An 18,825-nucleotide genomic window follows, 5' to 3' on the forward strand; every position below is an offset into this window, starting at 1 on the left:
CACAACATCTGGCCTGTTCGGTGTGCCATCACTAATATCAAAACCAAAACATACGCGGGAAAGACAATTGCCGGAAAAGTTTACTTACTATAAGGATACAAGAGAAACTACACAGCCAACTACAAGTGTAAACAAATAAATAGTTCATATTCATTAAGCAAATCGCCCCGGTAGCTCCCCTGCCCGTTCTCCTCCCAAATAAACACAAAAATATGATTCATACAGTTTATTGGTAACTAACAAAGCATTTGGCAAAAAAAAGACCTTAAACTATAAGCTAAATCAGCCTTCCAGCTACTCCTTCACTCGTTTCGCCTCCTTGGCGTCAAATGGAATCTCCTCCACCTTCTTGAAGCCGGACAAGCGGATGATTTTGCCAGTTCCCTCGACATTCAGGTGCCTGGCGAACTGCTGGGCTGGGGACAAGGCCAGATCCTCCTCCGTTTTGTAGCCATAGAACTTGGCCCAGTCGTTCCTGCCGGTGTAGACCATGTAGCAGACCAGGCCGAACGCCTGCCAGGCCAGGATGGCGTAGCCGATGCTCAATCGCCGCTTCCACATCTCCGCCCGGTGCTCCGGAATGGGATTCGTGTGGCGTCGCACCATGCGACGCAGCCACTTCATCTCGAACAGCGCCATTTCGCCAGTAAACACTTGTTATTCGCTAAATGTTATATAAAAGCAGCAGCTCGAAACCAAAATGGTAAACAAAAACGGAGTGCGAACAGCTGACGGTAAGTGACAGGGTTGTCGAGTCTTTTCGAGGGCACATAACTTAACCCTCTGCTTGCCAAGGGGGTTGAAAGGAAAGAGTCCTTGCTATTTCTGAAATTTTTAGTTTTTTTTTTCAAAAAAAGAGTTTTAACTCTTAGCTACCATAAGTTAAACCATAAAATAATAAAAACAGTGATAAAAAATAAGTGTTAAAAATATCTCAAAAGAAAATGTTTCTATTTATCCGTTTCTTAGAGAAATAAATAAACTCTTTTAATAGTTTTTTATTTAAAAAAATAATATTTAAATCAATAAATTATTGATTACGAGCTCAACGACCTTCAACGGAGGGTTAAAAACAGCAGGGTGGGCTGGCAACCCTGTCCTGACAGCCGAGCCAACCAACAACGGTGCTTTGTGAGCAGGCGAACGTTGTTGTTGCGCCGCCAGAACAGAAGATAATGAAACTCCGATCGGGGCAAACAAAACCAACGCACCACTTGCACAAATCGGAAATCGGAATTAGCCGCCAGCAGGCCGACCAGGAAGGAATAACCAACAAACCACCGAGATTCCCTGCCATCCGTGGAGCTGGGCGAGCGGAGTGGGGAGCTGCCGGACAGAACAGAAACGGCGGAGACAGAAACCGAAACAGAAAGTTCAGGAACTTTAGAATTTGCAACGACACACTGCGTCATTTTCGCGGCGTAGTCCTTGGCAGTGTAGCTGGGGTCCTGGCACCTCGGGAGGTCACAGGGTGCTGCTCCGTGGCGTTCGGAGACTATCCTTGAGACTATTTTGGAATTATTTTTGGATTGGAAAACCAAGTAAGTGTGTGGATTGAGTTAGATGTGTTGGTGAGTAGGCCTGACACAATGTAAATTTGAAGTTGATCTAACGCACACAGCTATTGGAAACTGGAACTGGAATAGGAATCGGAAACGGTAACGGTAGCTCGAGCGATACAGGATGCCCACCACCCAACACTCGCCCCAGGGTCATCCCCAACACGCCCCCCATCAAGGCCCCAGCCCCAGCCCCATACCCAGCCAAGGACTAGGACAAGGCCAGACGCAGGACAATGGTGAAGCGTTGGTTAAGGGGAAAGAGGAGGGTGCCAATATGCCCAATCTGTCCACATTATCGCTGGATGAACTTAAACAGCTGGACAGAGATCCTGAGTTCTTCGACGATTTCATCGAGGAGATGTCCGTGGTGCAGCATCTCAACGAGGAGCTCGACTCGATGATGAACCAGGTGGAGAATATATCAAGTATGTATGATGATGATGATGCAACAGATGTGATGCATCCAACAAGAACCAATCCTAATCCTTAGACACCCTTCCAGGGGAGAACGAGAGCAAGGGCACACATTTGGTGGAGCTGAAGCGACGGCTCAGCGATGACTACACTGCTTTGAAGACTCTGGGCGAGAAGTGCGATCAGCTGAACAAGAAGTATTTGAAAAAGTCCGAGGAGTATGCACCCCAGCACATTAGAGTGAGTGTCCTGTTCATAGGGGAGTCTATGGAATCTAGTCTAGTCATCAAATTTCCCATAACAGCTGTCCAGTTTTCTTAAATTCCATCTAAACCAAGTGGCCAGTTATGGGTAGACCTGAGTTAGCTGGAATTTAAGAACTGGAACTTCTGTTCCACAAGACTGTTCCAATAATCCATCACTTCTCTATTTAATTCCCGATAGGAACTCCTTCAGATTGCTGCCTCCAATGCCGATGCCGACTGTGATCGGCATGTGGAGCACTTCCTGAACGGGAAAATCGATGTGCAGACGTTCCTCAATACCTACCAGAGCTCCAAGAAGATCAGCGCCGAGCGCAAAGCCAAGGAGGAGCGTTTGGGCAACCAGCTGAGTGCTTTGGAACGAGCTGGTATCTAGGATGTACATGATGAATGTTTAATATCTCTCACAGACAGTAACACACAGAAACACACATACCACACACACACCTCCATCCATCCATCCGCCGCCGCCGCCGCGAGTCGCAATATAGAGTCTAAGCAGGAGCAGGACCTCTGGCCCACAGAGAGAGGAGAAGGGAGAAGATAAATAAGGATAGGAAGGAACGCACTGAACAGAGCTGGAAAAAAAAGGCGGAGATTTATAAACGACAGTCGATGGCGGCCAGCAGTAATCGAAGGTTTAGAGGAATCCTTCGGACCGGAAACGGATCAGTCGGGCCGCTTTGTCCGTTCAGGAGAACAGAAAACCAAACAACACTAAAACAGTAATGAAATGCAAAGAAAAACGCTCGCTAGTTGTAGGCTAATATTTAAAAAAAAACAACAACAACAAACACACAAACAAACAAAATAATTGAAAAGAAACACTTGTAAATTGGTAGAAGAAAGAGGCCAGAGCTCAGTGCTAGGCTTTCAAATAATTCTAATTATACTCCTTGAGCGGGAAACCCCTTGTGTTATGTCCAGATCCACCCCCCATCTCCAGATATCAGTGACACTGTATATCCAAACTCCAGTCCCAGTCCCAGTCCCAAATCCAAGTCCATCTCCCCAAATAGATTTCTTCACTCCGTCACGATTCTCCCAATAATAGGTATACTCGTTTTGGTCCATTATTTTGTCACATGGCCAGCCAAATCGTTCTATTTGTATTATGTATATTTAAAATAAAGTTTATGATTTATCTAAATGTTTTTTGTCTCTTTTTAATTGGTGTTTCAGTGTACTAATGTATGGTATTTAATTATTTTTAAAGTAAGAATTTAATTCCTAAAAATGTGTTTGTTTTTTTGAATTTATTTTCTGTTAAAAACGCTTTTTTGAAACTCAAAAATCAATATTTTAGGAAATACTAAGTAGTTCCTTGTTTTAGACACTTAATTCTTAAATTTTAAAGCGTTAGGATATTTATTATTTAAGTATTTTTTATTTAAATTGAGTTCCCCGCCTACTATTAGCTTTAAAAGTGAAGTAGATTTTTAAAATTTAGAAAAAAAGGGAACCCTGTAATTTTGGTATGTTTTTTTGGTATTTTTCACTTTCAACTTTTTGGTCATAAATTGTGTATTTTTTTTTTTTTTTTTTCAAAAATTTATCTTAGATTCGCGGAGTGTTCCGAAGCACCCACTGGCCCGGCCCCCTCCTGCTTTTGGCCATGAGTGGAGTGGCTAGCTGATAAGGTTAACCAGCTCCTGCCCTTGCCCTTGCCCCTGTCCTCTAGCCGGGTCACATTATAGCACTCGTTGCGGCGATAAGCGGACCAGCGGACCAGCCGGAGGAAATATAAATAAATTATATTCGTTCGCCAGTGATTGGAACTGTCAGCTGCAACTGTCAGGGAGTACGGCCAGCAAGATGAGCGGAAAACTGGCCGCAAGGAAGCACATCGAGGTGCTGGTGTTCGGCTCTGCCATTATAGATTTTATTTGGTGAGTTGGAGATCGTTTTTGGAAACAAAGGAAAGTGGGTGGGAGTCCCCCACTGAGAGACACCATCTGAGCCCTAGAATCTATGCAGAGTCCACACTTTTTACCTCCTAGACCTCCTTAACTCCAAAGAACTCTAACAAAACTATGCGTTTCTCATTCCAGCTACACCCCACGCCTTCCAAAGCCCGGAGAAACGCTCCATGGACATCGCTTCCAGACCGGATACGGCGGCAAAGGTGCCAACCAGTGTGTGGCCGCTGCTCGCCAGGGATCCCGCACAGCCCTGGTGGCCAAGTTGGGAGCGGATAGCTTCGGCATCGACTACCTGAAGCATCTCCAGGCGGAGAGTGTCGATGTGCAGCATGTCCAGCAGCTGGAGGATCAGACCACAGGTGTGGCCCAGATCGGAGTCTCGGACGGAGGCGAGAACAACATCATCATTGTGGTGGGAGCCAACAAGTGCCTTAAGTCCTGCGACGTGGCTGCAGCGGATTCCTTGTTCCAGGAGGCCAAGGTACTGGTTTGCCAGCTGGAAACCCCCATCGAGGCCACCCTGACGGCCCTGAAAGCCTTCAAGGGCACATCCATTGTCAATGCTGCTCCCGCGATGGAGAACACGCCCAGCGAGCTGCTTTCCTTGGCCAGCATCTTCTGTGTGAACGAAAGTGAGGCGGCCCTCATGACCAAGGTGCCCAGGATCGAGACCGTTGAGTAAGTACGCTAGCAGGACACTTCCTAGCCTTAATTGATTCCCTATCCTTTGTAGAGAAGCCCAAGTAGCCACCACTGAGCTCATCCGGATGGGAGCCAACACGGTGATCATAACCCTGGGGAAGCTGGGCGCCGTTCTGGGATGGAAATCGAAGCCAGGTGTCTTTGAGCATGTGAAGGCGCCCTTCGTGCCGCCAGAAAAGGTGGTGGACACTACCGGAGCTGGTGATGCCTTCATTGGAGCTCTGGCCCACAATCTGGCCCGTCATACGGACAAGAAACTAACTGAACAAGTGGCAGCCGCCTGCGCCGTGGCCTCCCAGTCCGTCCAGATGCCAGGAACCCAGAGCAGTTTTCCACGCGCCTAAGCCCCGAGGTGCGGAGGCAGAGGATGCCCTTCCTCGTACTTACTTTACAATAAATCTCGGCCAGAATCATAATACCACCATAAAGTAGTTTCCAGTGAAGCGTACGAAACGCACCGGAACCCAATACGTACATAGACCATGTGTTTGATTCTTCCTCCGAATAGAATACACCTCATTCCGCATCACGTACAATGATCTATTTAATGGTAATCGTAAGTATAAAAAGAATATGGTTTGAACTGGCTACACAATCAATTTAGTTTAGTGCACATGGGTTGGCTTCAGTTGTTTCGTTTAGACTTGTATGAAAGAAAATGCTGCGTACTGCATCCATCCGGGTGAGATTGAAGCAGACTGTCTATCACTTCTTGCCGGACTTCTTGATGCCGCCACCGACCAGGGGACCCTTCTTGGAGGCATTCGCCTTGGCCGCCTCCAGAGCCTTCTGCTGCTCCTTTTGCTTTGCCTTGAAGGCCATGTCGTCCTCGTCGAGGTCCTTGCCTTCCTTCTTGGGTGCCTTCAGTGGCTTCTTTTTACCGCCTTCGCGTCCAGACATTCTGCCCTGCTAGTTCTGCTTGAAAAATAGTCGGAAAACGTTAAATATTAGCAAGAAATTGGCGCTGTTGGTAGGTCACACACCTTTATCACACACGTTTTCTCGATTTCTTCTTCTCGCCAATCGCTATCGATGGCCCTAGTGGTGGTCTATGCTGCTGGTGTTATCGGTCGCCCAGGTGGCAAATTTGAAACAATTATTTAATGAATAACAATTCTTTCTCGATGGTATGGTTGGTTAAAATCACGTTAGTTGTTAGTTCAGTTTGTAATTGGGCTGTTAATTCTCTTTTTTCGTTTGGCCATAAAAGTAAGAACAGAATAAGCATTGCTTGACAGGAAAAGTAAACAATACGAAATCAAAATCTATATTGAGTTCTATTTACGTAAACGTATCTGCTTCAAAAAAGCAGCTTTCAAGTTAAACTTTGAAAGTGATCGTGACCAGAGATCTGCCTGTTATCGATAATGTATTCGATTGTTTTCCATTTTCAAAATTAGCGGGCATCTGTACCATCTCTATGAATATATCGATATTTATGTAATATTTGCCCATGTAAAACTATCGCCTGACTGCCCTCTCTATTCACAGATTCCACAGCCGTGAGCGCGGACGTTGTTTATAACGAATTCTTCCCGAGATCCACGTTCTGTGCCTGCTGCAGCGATGTCCTGCGTGGGATTCCCGCTTCGAGCCGTCACGTGAGGCTGCAGGCAACCTTGCCCCGTTCCCACCTGGAAGCTCCAGCATCCGCTTCCACAACAACAACACCAACAATAACTAATAACATAAAGGTAAGTTTCCCTCGCATAAATGTATATTCCGGCTGGGGGGAATTGAATTAAGTCGGGAAATTGGACAGGTAGATAGGTGGAACAAGTGCGGCGCCGGACAGGTTGTTGCATGGCCGAATTGCGTGACGCCAGCCGAGCAAATTGGATTAGCGTGCCACTGGTTCTCACTGCGAGATGTAAACAATCTTCCGTCTCCTAGACACTGCCAGAAATTGGAGAACCCAAAGCTATTGGATACTTTCCAAGATTGGGAATAAGAACACATAATCCTTAAAGAATAAATATTTATTTACGCTAAAAGATTTTAAAAATTGATAAAAATAGAGAACAATGAATTTCTTTCTGTGCACCACCTGCACTACCTCACCTGCTGTTCGGTAATTGCCAATATATAAGGAATGCCTAAGGCACTGGGCTATTTCTGTAACGATTAGCATAGTCGTTATGGTGATAAAGTATCGGTGGGGGCATCCATCCGACCGTTATGTTGGCCTCCCGTCAGCCCCGATGTGGGAATCGAAGCATACTTTCGGGAGACAGGCACCACTACCACTACCTACCTTCTGCCCAAAATAATTTCCTGCCTATTGGTTTTCATTCAAGCGGCGATAAGGTCCGTACAAAGTTTTCAATTTCTCAAGAAATTTGTGGAGAAAATATAGAATTTTCAGAGTAAGAAGTTGGAGGAGGAATAATTTTAGATTTTAAGTCAACATTTTCTTGATTTTGAGAAGCTTTTCTGTCAGAGTGGTGCTCTTAACGAGAATCTACTTTCATCTTAAGCTTAAGTGTTTAAAAATAACAGTTTCTTGTGGTGTTTAAATGATAAGTTTTTGAAAATCGAGACTTGCTGATTGCTTTTTAATTGAAAATATTAAAAATCAAATAAAAGTAATCATAAATCAGAGTTTAAGAGACCCATAATTATTGAAAACACTGTCTGTGACCAAGTTGGAAGACCTTGCATGTCTCTGGAAGACCCCAATGCTCTTGGGATTTGGACTTTGGAGCATAGAGTGGACTGGACTGGACTGGAGCACGCGAGATAAGCAGCCGCCGCCAATCAGAATCAGAACTGGTTTCAATGGCGGGTCAGAAACCATCAATGCCTTGGCCCATTGTGTGCGCATTTTGAATGCATCACCTCCTAAATGAACATAAATTGGCATACCATACTGGGGTAATCTCTCAGAGAGGGCTGCCATTGTCCAGCCATTTGCCTGCCCGTCAAGTGCTTATCACTTGGCCTGGCCTGGCCCCCTCCGCTGCCGTTTACGGCGTAAGATAAGCCGCCGAGACGTCGTGGCTCGGATGATAATCAATTGGCCATAAAACGAGGGGGCGTGGGTGGCGGGTTAGCCCGCAGACATTTGGCCCACAAGTGGGAGGAGGGCCATGGCCAGGGCCGGGGCCAGGGCGGGGTAATCAATCAATTTTACGAGTCTGACAACCAATTTGAAATCTAATCCGCAGTCTGTCCACAATGAGCAACGGAAATGGGAGCGGCATCGCCAGCGGTAGCGGCAGCGTCAATGGGGATCTCAGCCTGATGCAGGATCTGCAGCAGAAGTACTCGTTCCTGGAGAACCTCTTCAGCAAATTCTGGAAGTCCATCATCAAGTCGAACTCGAGGCTCAAGCTCCAGCTGCGGAATGTGAAGTGGAAGAATGCCAAGGCCAGGCCGGGTTGCGCCTACCAACCAACTGAGGTGAGTTAATGGGCGTCAGGTGTCAGTGGTAAGGCGGGGCATTACTATATTCGTTGTACATTCGTCCAACAGATCGAGCAGGTGGCCAATGTGATTACACACGGGATTTGGATTGTGCCAGCCGTGTTTGCGGCAATTAAGCTCTTTGAACGCTCCACTAGTGCTAGCCAGTACCTGGTGTCCTGGGTCTACGGTGGCGCCCTTTGCATGCTCTTCACGGTATCGACCTTCTTCCACTGTTCCTGCTACTGCGCCGAGCACAAGTGAGTTTGTAATTCATCCAGGTGTCCTTGTCCCTTGTTATTGTGAGACTTATAATTGCATTTTCCCCCAAACAGACCGCCCAAAAACGTAAAGGCTTGGCCCACCCTTGGCTGGCAGACTTATCAGAGCCTCAAGAATGTGCTGCATCGGTGCGACAGGGCCATGATTTATGTCTTCATAGCTGGCTCCTACTTTCCCTGGCTGACTCTGGAGAATACGGACCAGTCCACAATACTGTTCTGCATGGAGTGGGTCATCTGGCTGATGGCTGGGATCGGAATAGCCTACCAGCAGCTCTTCCACGAACGCTACAAGTGCTTGGAGACGTTTTTCTATCTGGTAATGGGCCTGGGCCCGGCTCTGGTGGTGGTCCTCACTGGCCATCACTTTCACGGAATGCTGCAGCTGAAGTTCGGAGGCGCCTTCTACATTCTGGGCATTATATTCTTTAAGGCGGACGGTCTAATACCAATGGCCCATGCAATTTGGCATCTATTTGTGGTGTTGGCCGCCGCATGCCATTACTATGCCATACTGGTGAACCTGTATCCAGGCCAGACGGGAGTTGGCGAGGTGCAGGACCAGTAGCAGAGGAAACAGAGCGAAAAAACAGCGAATTTAGACCTTAGAGTTTAGAGTACTTAACAGACAGGTATTCGAATTTGCCAGCCACCCTCCAGGTCAGTGCTCCAAAGTTAGCCAAATTTTTTTTTTTTTTTTCGAGCGAGTACGAGTAGGTGTATTGTAGCTTTAGGAAACAAACTAAATCGAAACGATTCTTGTGATCAGTATCTGCGGTCTTGCCAAAGATTCAAACTGTGCGTGTGCTCATGTCTCTCTATCTCTAACTTGATATTACTAGCGATAGTCCTCAACATATTTCTATATATAGTATAATCTATTTCTATACCAGCTCACGATATTTGTCACGACATGTGTTTCCCAACAAAAAGAACGTAAAAGACTTCAATCTGTACTCAAAAGGCGAACAACAAAGTGAAATTGTACAAATCCCAGAGACTTTACATAAATTTCCTCGCCCACCCCTCCGCCTTTTGAAGAGTAGAAGAAGCCCGCCTAGCCTGCATTGCATTATACATGTTTATACCAATGTACACACATTATATATATATATATCTATTATAGAGACGATATACACAATATACTTTATAGATAGGACTAGGGAGGACCGCGAGCCATGGCCCCCAGGCGCTATGGCCAGGGACTATTCGATGTGCTGTATATTATATACTTGTATGATATTATACGATTGATATTCGGGGCCTGGCCCGCGGCCAGTTCAAATTGCTTTCGTTCTTGTTCCCCCGTCTAGTTGTAATTGTAATTGTAACTATATTGTATTGGGTTCGCCGTGATTATTTCGGTGTTGGACCTAGTTTCTTGGTGCAGATCGCGTTTAGTTTTATCCAGGGGACTCTAGCCGTCCCATAGATGATGCTTCAATTAATGTTTTACTTTCCAAACATAAATGAATCTGTTTCAAATGTTTGTTTAAATAAAAATTATAAAACTGAGTAGCCTGTCTATTATTCTTATTTACCTTTAAACATATTCCTTCCGATCATTGATAGATATACAAATTTCTACGTAAGTATTTGGCAATTTCTCTTTTTTTCAAATAAAATTCAATTAAATTCTATGGTAATATGACGGATATAAATAAAATACGTTGAAAAATTTCCCCTTTTTTTAAATTTGAATTTCCCTCCATTAAATACTAACAAAATACTAACTTCTAGCAGATGGTATTATTTCACTACTGGAATGCGGTCACACCGAGAGTGACAGCCGCTATGGACAAGGACCGGGACATGCTGGATAATCTTCAGCAGGGGATCTTGGACACTGCCGGATTGGACGAGGACACTATCCATCGCTATGTGTCCTTCATGCGGGAACTACGTCATCCCCAAGGCATTCCAGTGGGTGTGGCCGCGGAACGACTGCGCCAGTGGCTGGAGGAGGTGCGAGCGAGAGGCCAGAGCGACCTGTTGCGGAATTGCCAGCTGTGGCTAAACGAGCTGATCCTCGGCAGAAAGGTGATCCTGGTGCGGCCACAGATGCTTCTACAGTGGCTCTTGGATGGCAGACAGCAGGACAAGACCCCAGTGGAACTTAATCTAATCCTGACTGTGCTGAAGACGCTGCCAAAGGAGGAACTTCGTCTCTACTGGAGAGAATTGGCCACTTTCCCCTACTCCAACGATGTCAGCTGCGCTGTGCTGGTCGTGCAGTGTCAGGATCTGGTTCTTGCTGATTTAGAGCAGTCTCAGGATGGTGATACTAACAGCTGTCGGCAATTGGCCAATACCCTTATAAACCACTTCTACGAGGGTGTTTGGCTGAAAAATTCCAAAGAGGAGCAGTGGTCGCTACTGCTCTCCCACTCGCTGCATCTGCTGCAGAGGATTGTGGCCAAGCAGCCGGACTTTGCTACCCAAAATGTCCCGGAGTTGATGGGTCTGGTCCAGGCCTACATGATCTTCGGAACTGAAGAAGCGTCAGCCCGGAACCAGCCACCTCGTAGGGTGCAGCCAGCCCAACAGTCGGCAGCCTATGGCCAGGACGATGAACTCGAGCTGGAGCCGCAGCCTTCACAGAAACAACGCACGGGCGGGCGGAAGAACAAAACGAGAAAGATGCGGTCGCTGGCCCGGCAACGGAATCAGTCAACAAATGATGTTCAGGAGACTAATCCCCGGGACCGTGTGCTGCTAACTGGGCACCTGGACTATGGCTGCCTAACTGGAGATTCTGGGGAGAACTGCCCCGTCTCGGACTCCGCGGGAGACCCACAATCGTCGGGATTGCGTCAAGAGCGCAATCTCCAGGCCAAAGTGAGAATATCAGCTCTGCATCTTCTGGGATCGTTGGCGAAGAATCTGCCCCGCCGTTTCTTGTACGGCTACTGGCACATACTTTTCCCAAGCGGAGAACATGGAGCTACCAACAGTCATCTTCTGCTCCTGGGACACACGGACACAAATGCCCGTTGCCGAGCAGTCGCATTGCAACTGGCTGCCCAAATTCTATACGGATCGAAGTCATTCCTGAGCCAGGCCAGCTCCCAAGGACCCAGTAACTACACACCCTTCGCCATGAGCCTGGCCAGCTCCCTGATGAGCTCATACCGATGCCTGAGCAGCATCCTGGAACGAGAGTACGCCCCGCCCGTCCTGACGCAGGGCCTCAAGTGCTTGGCGGTTCTAGTTCAGGCCACGCCCTTTGAGCAGCTGGAAATGGGCTTCGTCTACGAGTTTGTGGGCCACGTAAAGAAGCTGGCCAAAAGCGGAGACATTCCCGTGGTTGTTTCAGCCCTTCTTGTAATGGAAATGCTGCTGTCCTCGCCACGACTCACCCCGGAGATGGCCAGTGCAGTGGGTCTCTCGCCAAGTCAACGTAATCTGCAGCTGGAAGATGTGCAAGGTGCGGAACAGGACTATCTGGACTCGGATGCGGATGTGGAATTCGAAGAGGATGCAGAGCCAGAACCATCGGAGCAGAGTGAAAAGCCTACAGTTCCAGCTGATCAAACACGACTTCCTCCCATTCCTCGCAACTCCTGGCTACTGCGGCAGGTGCTCCGATACTTGGAAAGTCTGGGCACAGCTCCACCCATACGCGTGGAGTGCTATCAGGTGCTCCTGGCCATGGGCACGCACATCGGCCTGTTGCGCGGGCATCAAACAAGGCTGTGCAGGGTGATTATGGCAGGACTTGGGGACGCAACCTTCGATGTGCGACTGTATGCCGCCCGATGCCTGGACTCCGTGGGCTACCAACTGGGCAGACTAGTGCCGGAGTCGTCAGAGCGAGAATCGCAGCTATCCTTCTGGCTGCACTTGCTGCCTGTTGTTTACACGGCCTACCATGAAGCTGCCGGAGCATCATTGAAGTGCGCCCTGTGCGATGCCCTGTCGAACATTGGAACCTTTACCTTCGAGAGACTGTCCCTGGGCCACAGGAATGCCCTGCTGGCATTCCTCAGCGGCTGTGCTAGTGACGATGGCGAGGAGCCGCTGGTCAGAGCTGCTGCTCTCCGGGCAATGGCCGTCTATGTTCTGCATCCGTCCCTAAAGGGGGATCTGGTCTTTGTGGAGAATGCGGCGGAGCTGTCACTATATTTGGTAAACGACACCCAACTGGTGGTGCGCACCAAGGCGGCCTGGGCCTTGGGCAATATCAGCGACGCCCTACTCGGCGGCGTAACCCAACACTCGGAAAGGATCTCAGAGGAACTCCTAGGACGTCTCATCCAAGCGGCCACCAAAAGTTGCGGGGACCACGACAAGGTGAAAGCCAATGCTGTGCGGTCCCTGGGCAATCTCCTCCAGGTCCTCCAGCTTCAGCCGGGCGCGAACTCCGAGCAGATGCAGCTGGCCATATCCAAGCTGCTGGATTGCGTAAAGAACGCCAGCAGTGCGAAGGTGAAGTGGAATGCCTGCCACGCCATCGGGAATCTGGTGCGACACAGGGCCTTCTTCGCCACCACCCACCTAGCGGGCATATTATTTCCCGCCCTCAGTCAACTAATCGTCCAGCATGCCAACTTCAAGGTGCGAATCAATGCCACAGCTGTGCTCCTTCAGTTGGAGCAGCGGCAGGATTTGGGCAACCATTTTGCCCTGGTGTGGCGTTCAATCCTAGAGGCGCTCGAGCGCTCCAATGCCCTGGACAGTTTTGAGGAGTACAATCATCGCGACGCACTGCAGCAACAGCTTTGTCTCGCCATTGCCAAGCTTCTGGCACTGGCAAAGGCCGCGGATTTGCCCGGAATGCGTGAAGCTCTCGAGGAGGATCGGCTGGAGGCTGTGCGTAGCACCTGGCGCCGTGTCGCCTACCGCATCGTTCCCGAGCAGTCGGCTCCCCTCTTCACCTGCATTCCGCTACTGGAGCAGCGACTACAAGCCGAGACGGTCCTACCCCAGCAGCGTTCATCGTTGGCGTTCGTAGCCAGAAACCTCAAGCTAGATCCGTAGACAATGATCTTTGTAACTAATGGCCCAGCCAGACTTCATTATTACTCACCTGTATTTCGGGTATCCCTCAAATAAACCCTTCAATGTTTATAACATACTTGGCAACGATGTAATTTCTCTCTAAGATTCAGATAATTATAATTTATAATTTATATTCGTTGCAAAAAAATTACTATTCTGAAATTTGATTTAGAACGTACGTAACCCCTTTCCATTTTTTCAAAAATCGGGTCGAAAATGAGTTGTTCGATATCGAAAAACCAATGATGCAGTTCGAAGGACATTCGAGTCCTGATTCCAAAAATGCACGGCGTTGACAGATCGGTTGGGAAATGGCCGAGATATAAACACTTGAAATTAATAGCAACGATTTACACTATGCTATACGATCTATGCTGTACGGTATTTGCTGTACGGTATATGCTGTACGGTATATGCTGTACGATCTATGCTATACGATCTATGCTATACGATCTATGCTATACGATCTATGCTATACGATCTATGCTGTACGATCTATGCTATACGATCTATGCTATACGATCTATGCTGTGCGGTAAATGCTGTGCGGTAAATGCTGTGCGGTAAATGCTGAGCGGTAAATGCTGTGCGGTAAATGCTGTACGATCTATGCTATACGATCTATGCTATACGATCTATGCTATACGATCTATGCTATACGATCTATGCTATACGATCTATGCTATACGATCTATGCTATACGATCTATGCTATACGATCTATGCTGTGCGGTAAATGCTGTGCGGTAAATGCTGTGCGGTAAATGCTGTGCGGTAAATGCTGTGCGGTAAATGCTGTACGATCTATGCTATACGATCTATGCTATACGATCTATGCTATACGATCTATGCTGTGCGGTAAATGCTATGCGGTAAATGCTGTGTGGTAAATGCTGTGCGGTAAATGCTGTGCGGTAAATGCTGTGCGGTAAATGCTGTACGATCTATGCTATACGATCTATGCTATACGATCTATGCTATACGATCTATGCTGTGCGGTAAATGCTATGCGGTAAATGCTGTGTGGTAAATGCTGTGCGGTAAATGCTGTGCGGTAAATGCTGTACGATCTATGCTATACGATCTATGCTATACGATCTATGCTGTGCGGTAAATGCTGTGCGGTAAATGCTGTGCGGTAAATGCTGTACGATCTATGCTATACGATCTATGCTGTGCGGTAAATGCTATGCGGTAAATGCTGTGTGGTAAATGCTGTGCGGTAAATGCTGTGTGGTAAATGCTGTACGATCTATGCTATACGATCTATGCTATACGATCTATGCTATACGATCTATGCTGTGCGGTAAATGCTGTGCGGTAAATGCTGTACGATCTATGCTATACGATCTATGCTATACGATCTATGCTGTGCGGTAAATGCTGTGCGGTAAATGCTGTGTGGCAAATGCTGTGCGGTAAATGCTGTGCGGTAAATGCTGTGCGGTAAATGCTGTACGATCTATGCTATACGATCTATGCTATACGATCTATGCTGTGCGGTAAATGCTGTGCGGTAAATGCTGTGTGGCAAATGCTGTGCGGTAAATGCTGTGCGGTAAATGCTGTGCGGTAAATGCTGTACGATCTATGCTATACGATCTATGCTGTGCGGTAAATGCTGTGCGGTAAATGCTGTGCGGTAAATGCTGTACGATCTATGCTATACGATCTATGCTATACGATCTATGCTGTGCGGTAAATGATGTGCGGTAAATGCTGTGCGGTAAATGCTGTGCGGTAAATGCTGTACGATCTATGCTATACGATCTATGCTATACGATCTATGCTGTGTGGTAAATGCTGTGTGGTAAATGCTGTGCGGTAAATGCTGTGCGGTAAATGCTGTGCGGTATATGCTATACGATCTATGCTATACGATCTATGCTATACGATCTATGCTATACGATCTATGCTATACGATCTATGCTATACGATCTATGCTATACGATCTATGCTGTGCGGTAAATGCTGTGTGGCAAATGCTGTGCGGTAAATACTGTGCGGTAAATGCTGTGCGGTAAATGCTGTGCGGTATATGCTATACGATCTATGCTATACGATCTATGCTGTGTGGTAAATGCTGTGTGGTAAATGCTGTGCGGTAAATGCTGTGCGGTAAATGCTGTACGATCTATGCTATACGATCTATGCTATACGATCTATGCTGTGTGGTAAATGCTGTGTGGTAAATGCTGTGCGGTAAATGCTGTGCGGTAAATGCTGTGCGGTATATGCTATACGATCTATGCTATACGATCTATGCTATACGATCTATGCTATACGATCTATGCTATACGATCTATGCTATACGATCTATGCTATACGATCTATGCTGTGCGGTAAATGCTGTGTGGCAAATGCTGTGCGGTAAATACTGTGCGGTAAATGCTGTGCGGTAAATGCTGTGCGGTATATGCTATACGATCTATGCTATACGATCTATGCTGTGTGGTAAATGCTGTGTGGTAAATGCTGTGCGGTAAATGCTGTGCGGTAAATGCTGTACGATCTATGCTATACGATCTATGCTATACGATCTATGCTATACGATCTATGCTGTGCGGTAAATGCTGTGTGGCAAATGCTGTGTGGTAAATGCTGTGTGGTAAATGCTGTGTGGTAAATGCTGTGCGGTAAATGCTGTGCGGTAAATGCTGTGCGGTAAATGCTGTACGATCTATGCTATACGATCTATGCTGTGCGGTAAATGCTGTGTGGCAAATGCTGTGTGGTAAATGCTGTACGATCTATGCTGTACGGTATTTGCTATACGATCTATGCTGTACGGTATTTGCTGTACGGTATATGCTGTACGGTATTTGCTGTACGGTATATGCTGTACGGTAAATGCTGTACGATCTATGCTATACGATCTATGCTATACGATCTATGCTGTGTGGTAAATGCTGTGTGGTAAATGCTGTGCGGTAAATGCTGTGCGGTAAATGCTGTACGATCTATGCTATACGATCTATGCTCTACGATCTATGCTGTACGGTATATGCTGTACGGTATATGCTGTACGGTATATGCTGTACGATCTATGCTATACGATCTATGCTGTGCGGTAAATGGTGAGCGGTAAATGCTGTGCGGTAAATGCTGTGTGGTAAATGCTGTGCGGTAAATGCTGTGCGGTAAATGCTGTACGATCTATGCTATACGATCTATGCTATACGATCTATGCTGTGCGGTAAATGGTGAGCGGTAAATGCTGTGTGGTAAATGCTATACGATCTATGCTGTACGGTATATGCTGTACGGTATATGCTGTACGGTATATGCTGTACGGTATATGCTGTACGATCTATGCTATACGATCTATGCTATACGATCTATGCTATACGATCTATGCTATACGATCTATGCTGTGTGGTAAATGCTGTGTGGTAAATGCTGTGCGGTAAATGCTGTGCGGTAAATGCTGTACGATCTATGCTATACGATCTATGCTCTACGATCTATGCTGTACGGTATATGCTGTACGGTATATGCTGTACGGTATATGCTGTACGATCTATGCTATACGATCTATGCTGTGCGGTAAATGGTGAGCGGTAAATGCTGTGCGGTAAATGCTGTGTGGTAAATGCTGTGCGGTAAATGCTGTGCGGTAAATGCTGTACGATCTATGCTATACGATCTATGCTATACGATCTATGCTGTGCGGTAAATGGTGAGCGGTAAATGCTGTGTGGTAAATGCTATACGATCTATGCTGTACGGTATTTGCTGTACGGTATATGCTGTACGGTATTTGCTGTACGGTATATGCTGTACGGTAAATGCTGTACGGTATATGCTGTACGATCTATGCTATACGATCTATGCTATACGATCTATGCTATACGATCTATGTTATACGATCTATGCTGTGCGGTAAATGCTGTGCGGTAAATGCTGTGCGGTAAATGCTGTGCGGTAAATGCTGTGCGGTAAATGCTGTGCGGTAAATGCTGTACGATCTACGCTATACGATCTATGCTATACGATCTATGCTATACGATCTATGCTATACGATCTATGCTGTGTGGTAAATGCTGTGTGGTAAATGCTGTGCGGTAAATGCTGTGCGGTAAATGCTGTACGATCTATGCTATACGATCTATGCTCTACGATCTATGCTGTACGGTATATGCTGTACGGTATATGCTGTACGGTATATGCTGTACGATCTATGCTATACGATCTATGCTGTGCGGTAAATGGTGAGCGGTAAATGCTGTGCGGTAAATGCTGTGTGGTAAATGCTGTGCGGTAAATGCTGTGCGGTAAATGCTGTACGATCTATGCTATACGATCTATGCTATACGATCTATGCTGTGCGGTAAATGCTGTGCGGTAAATGCTGTGCGGTAAATGCTGTGCGGTATATGCTGTACGATCTATGCTATACGATCTATGCTATACGATCTATGCTATACGATTTATGCTGTGCGGTAAATGCTGTGCGGTAAATGCTGTACGATCTATGCTATACGATCTATGCTATACGATCTATGCTGTGCGGTAAATGCTGTGCGGTAAATGCTGTACGATCTATGCTATACGATCTATGCTATACGATCTATGCTATACGATTTATGCTGTGCGGTAAATGCTGTGCGGTAAATGCTGTACGATCTATGCTATACGATCTATGCTATACGATCTATGCTGTGCGGTAAATGCTGTGCGGTAAATGCTGTACGATCTATGCTATACGATCTATGCTATACGATCTATGCTATACGATCTATGCTGTGTGGTAAATGCTGTGTGGTAAATGCTGTACGGAATATACTGTACGGTATATGCTGTACGGAATATACTGTACGGTATATGCTGTACGGAAAATACTGTACGGTATATGCTGTACGGTATATGATGTACGGTATATGCTGTACGGTATATGCTGTACGGTATATGCTGTACGGTATATGCTGTACGGTATATGCTGTACGGTATATGCTGTACGGTATATGCCATGCGACATATGCCATGCGACATATGCTGCACGTCCTATGCTGTATGCTATACGGTATATGCTATACGGTATATGCTATACGGTATATGCTATACGGTATATGCTATACGGTATATGCTATACGGTATATGCTATACGGTATATGCTATACGGTATATGCTATACGGTATATGCTATACGGTATATGCTATACGGTATATGCTATACGGTATATGCTATACGGTATATGCTATACGGTATATGCTATACGGTATATGCTATACGGTATATGCTATACGGTATATGCTATACGGTATATGCTATACGG

General features: G+C 46.5%; 6 protein-coding genes across 16 annotated transcripts; 4 read left to right on the forward strand and 2 right to left on the reverse strand.

Annotated features, from left to right (window-relative positions):
- Positions 1 to 211: 211 nt before the first annotated feature.
- Positions 212 to 767, reverse strand: LOC6504731. Its single transcript, XM_001966278.4, has one exon. It carries the CDS (start codon positions 637 to 639, stop codon positions 295 to 297), a length of 345 nt encoding a protein of 114 aa, XP_001966314.1. The 5' UTR covers positions 640 to 767; the 3' UTR covers positions 212 to 294.
- Positions 768 to 1,073: 306 nt separating this feature from the next.
- LOC6504770 (vacuolar protein sorting-associated protein 37C) lies at positions 1,074 to 3,389 on the forward strand. Of its 8 annotated transcripts, none has more exons than XM_032453229.2 (4): positions 1,074 to 1,571; positions 1,647 to 1,987; positions 2,053 to 2,216; positions 2,421 to 3,389. In XM_032453229.2, exons 2-4 carry the CDS (start codon positions 1,684 to 1,686, stop codon positions 2,613 to 2,615), a joined length of 663 nt encoding a protein of 220 aa, XP_032309120.1. In that variant the 5' UTR covers positions 1,074 to 1,571; positions 1,647 to 1,683; the 3' UTR covers positions 2,616 to 3,389. The 8 variants fall into 8 exon arrangements, with proteins under 8 accessions (XP_032309120.1, XP_032309121.1, XP_014759814.1 ...); XM_032453230.2 differs by having other exon boundaries at positions 1,074 to 1,541; XM_014904328.3 differs by having other exon boundaries at positions 1,075 to 1,541; positions 1,604 to 1,987.
- A 356-nt stretch (positions 3,390 to 3,745) lies between these two features.
- On the forward strand, positions 3,746 to 5,279 carry LOC6504771 (ribokinase). The gene is made up of 3 exons (XM_001966280.4): positions 3,746 to 4,128; positions 4,291 to 4,839; positions 4,895 to 5,279. Exons 1-3 carry the CDS (start codon positions 4,055 to 4,057, stop codon positions 5,205 to 5,207), a joined length of 936 nt encoding a protein of 311 aa, XP_001966316.1. The 5' UTR covers positions 3,746 to 4,054; the 3' UTR covers positions 5,208 to 5,279.
- A 103-nt stretch (positions 5,280 to 5,382) lies between these two features.
- On the reverse strand, positions 5,383 to 6,116 carry LOC6504730 (translation machinery-associated protein 7 homolog). Of its 2 annotated transcripts, none has more exons than XM_001966281.4 (2): positions 5,847 to 6,116; positions 5,383 to 5,778 (listed from the first exon to the last, which is right to left on the reverse strand). In XM_001966281.4, the coding sequence occupies exon 2, from the start codon at positions 5,761 to 5,763 to the stop codon at positions 5,569 to 5,571; it is 195 nt and encodes a 64-aa protein (XP_001966317.1). In that variant the 5' UTR covers positions 5,764 to 5,778; positions 5,847 to 6,116; the 3' UTR covers positions 5,383 to 5,568. The 2 variants fall into 2 exon arrangements, with proteins under 2 accessions (XP_001966317.1, XP_014759791.1); XM_014904305.3 differs by having other exon boundaries at positions 5,383 to 5,781; positions 5,847 to 6,055.
- Positions 6,117 to 6,320: 204 nt separating this feature from the next.
- On the forward strand, positions 6,321 to 10,064 carry LOC6504773 (monocyte to macrophage differentiation factor). Of its 3 annotated transcripts, none has more exons than XM_001966282.4 (4): positions 6,321 to 6,557; positions 8,031 to 8,265; positions 8,338 to 8,528; positions 8,604 to 10,064. In XM_001966282.4, exons 2-4 carry the CDS (start codon positions 8,041 to 8,043, stop codon positions 9,115 to 9,117), a joined length of 930 nt encoding a protein of 309 aa, XP_001966318.1. In that variant the 5' UTR covers positions 6,321 to 6,557; positions 8,031 to 8,040; the 3' UTR covers positions 9,118 to 10,064. The 3 variants fall into 3 exon arrangements, with proteins under 3 accessions (XP_001966318.1, XP_044572979.1, XP_044572980.1); XM_044717044.1 differs by lacking the exon at positions 6,321 to 6,557 and adding an exon at positions 7,694 to 7,737; XM_044717045.1 differs by lacking the exon at positions 6,321 to 6,557 and adding an exon at positions 7,938 to 7,978.
- Positions 10,065 to 10,298: 234 nt separating this feature from the next.
- Positions 10,299 to 13,626, forward strand: LOC6504774 (HEAT repeat-containing protein 6). The gene has a single exon (XM_032453169.2). The coding sequence runs from the start codon at positions 10,344 to 10,346 to the stop codon at positions 13,527 to 13,529; it is 3,186 nt and encodes a 1,061-aa protein (XP_032309060.1). The 5' UTR covers positions 10,299 to 10,343; the 3' UTR covers positions 13,530 to 13,626.
- Positions 13,627 to 18,825: the final 5,199 nt, after the last annotated feature.

Source organism: Drosophila ananassae, chromosome XL (assembly GCF_017639315.1).
Source record: "Drosophila ananassae strain 14024-0371.13 chromosome XL, ASM1763931v2, whole genome shotgun sequence".
NCBI lineage: Eukaryota > Metazoa > Arthropoda > Insecta > Diptera > Drosophilidae > Drosophila > Drosophila ananassae.

Coding starts and splice junctions, on each gene's coding strand:
- LOC6504730 (XM_001966281.4), bottom strand. CDS start 5,763: ATGTCTGGACGCGAAGGCGGTAAAAAGAAGCCACTGAAGGCACCCAAG.
- LOC6504773 (XM_044717044.1), top strand. CDS start 7,709: ATGAACATAAATTGGCATACCATACTGGG. Junction 7,738..8,030: donor AATTGGCATACCATACTGGG/GTAATCTCTCAG, acceptor TCTAATCCGCAG/TCTGTCCACAATGAGCAACG. Junction 8,529..8,603: donor TGCTACTGCGCCGAGCACAA/GTGAGTTTGTAA, acceptor TCCCCCAAACAG/ACCGCCCAAAAACGTAAAGG.
- LOC6504770 (XM_032453229.2), top strand. CDS start 1,684: ATGCCCACCACCCAACACTCGCCCCAGGGTCATCCCCAACACGCCCCC. Junction 1,988..2,052: donor CCAGGTGGAGAATATATCAA/GTATGTATGATG, acceptor CCTAATCCTTAG/ACACCCTTCCAGGGGAGAAC. Junction 2,217..2,420: donor ATGCACCCCAGCACATTAGA/GTGAGTGTCCTG, acceptor AATTCCCGATAG/GAACTCCTTCAGATTGCTGC.
- LOC6504774 (XM_032453169.2), top strand. CDS start 10,344: ATGGACAAGGACCGGGACATGCTGGATAATCTTCAGCAGGGGATCTTG.
- LOC6504731 (XM_001966278.4), bottom strand. CDS start 639: ATGGCGCTGTTCGAGATGAAGTGGCTGCGTCGCATGGTGCGACGCCAC.
- LOC6504771 (XM_001966280.4), top strand. CDS start 4,055: ATGAGCGGAAAACTGGCCGCAAGGAAGCACATCGAGGTGCTGGTGTTC. Junction 4,129..4,290: donor GCCATTATAGATTTTATTTG/GTGAGTTGGAGA, acceptor TTCTCATTCCAG/CTACACCCCACGCCTTCCAA. Junction 4,840..4,894: donor CCCAGGATCGAGACCGTTGA/GTAAGTACGCTA, acceptor TATCCTTTGTAG/AGAAGCCCAAGTAGCCACCA.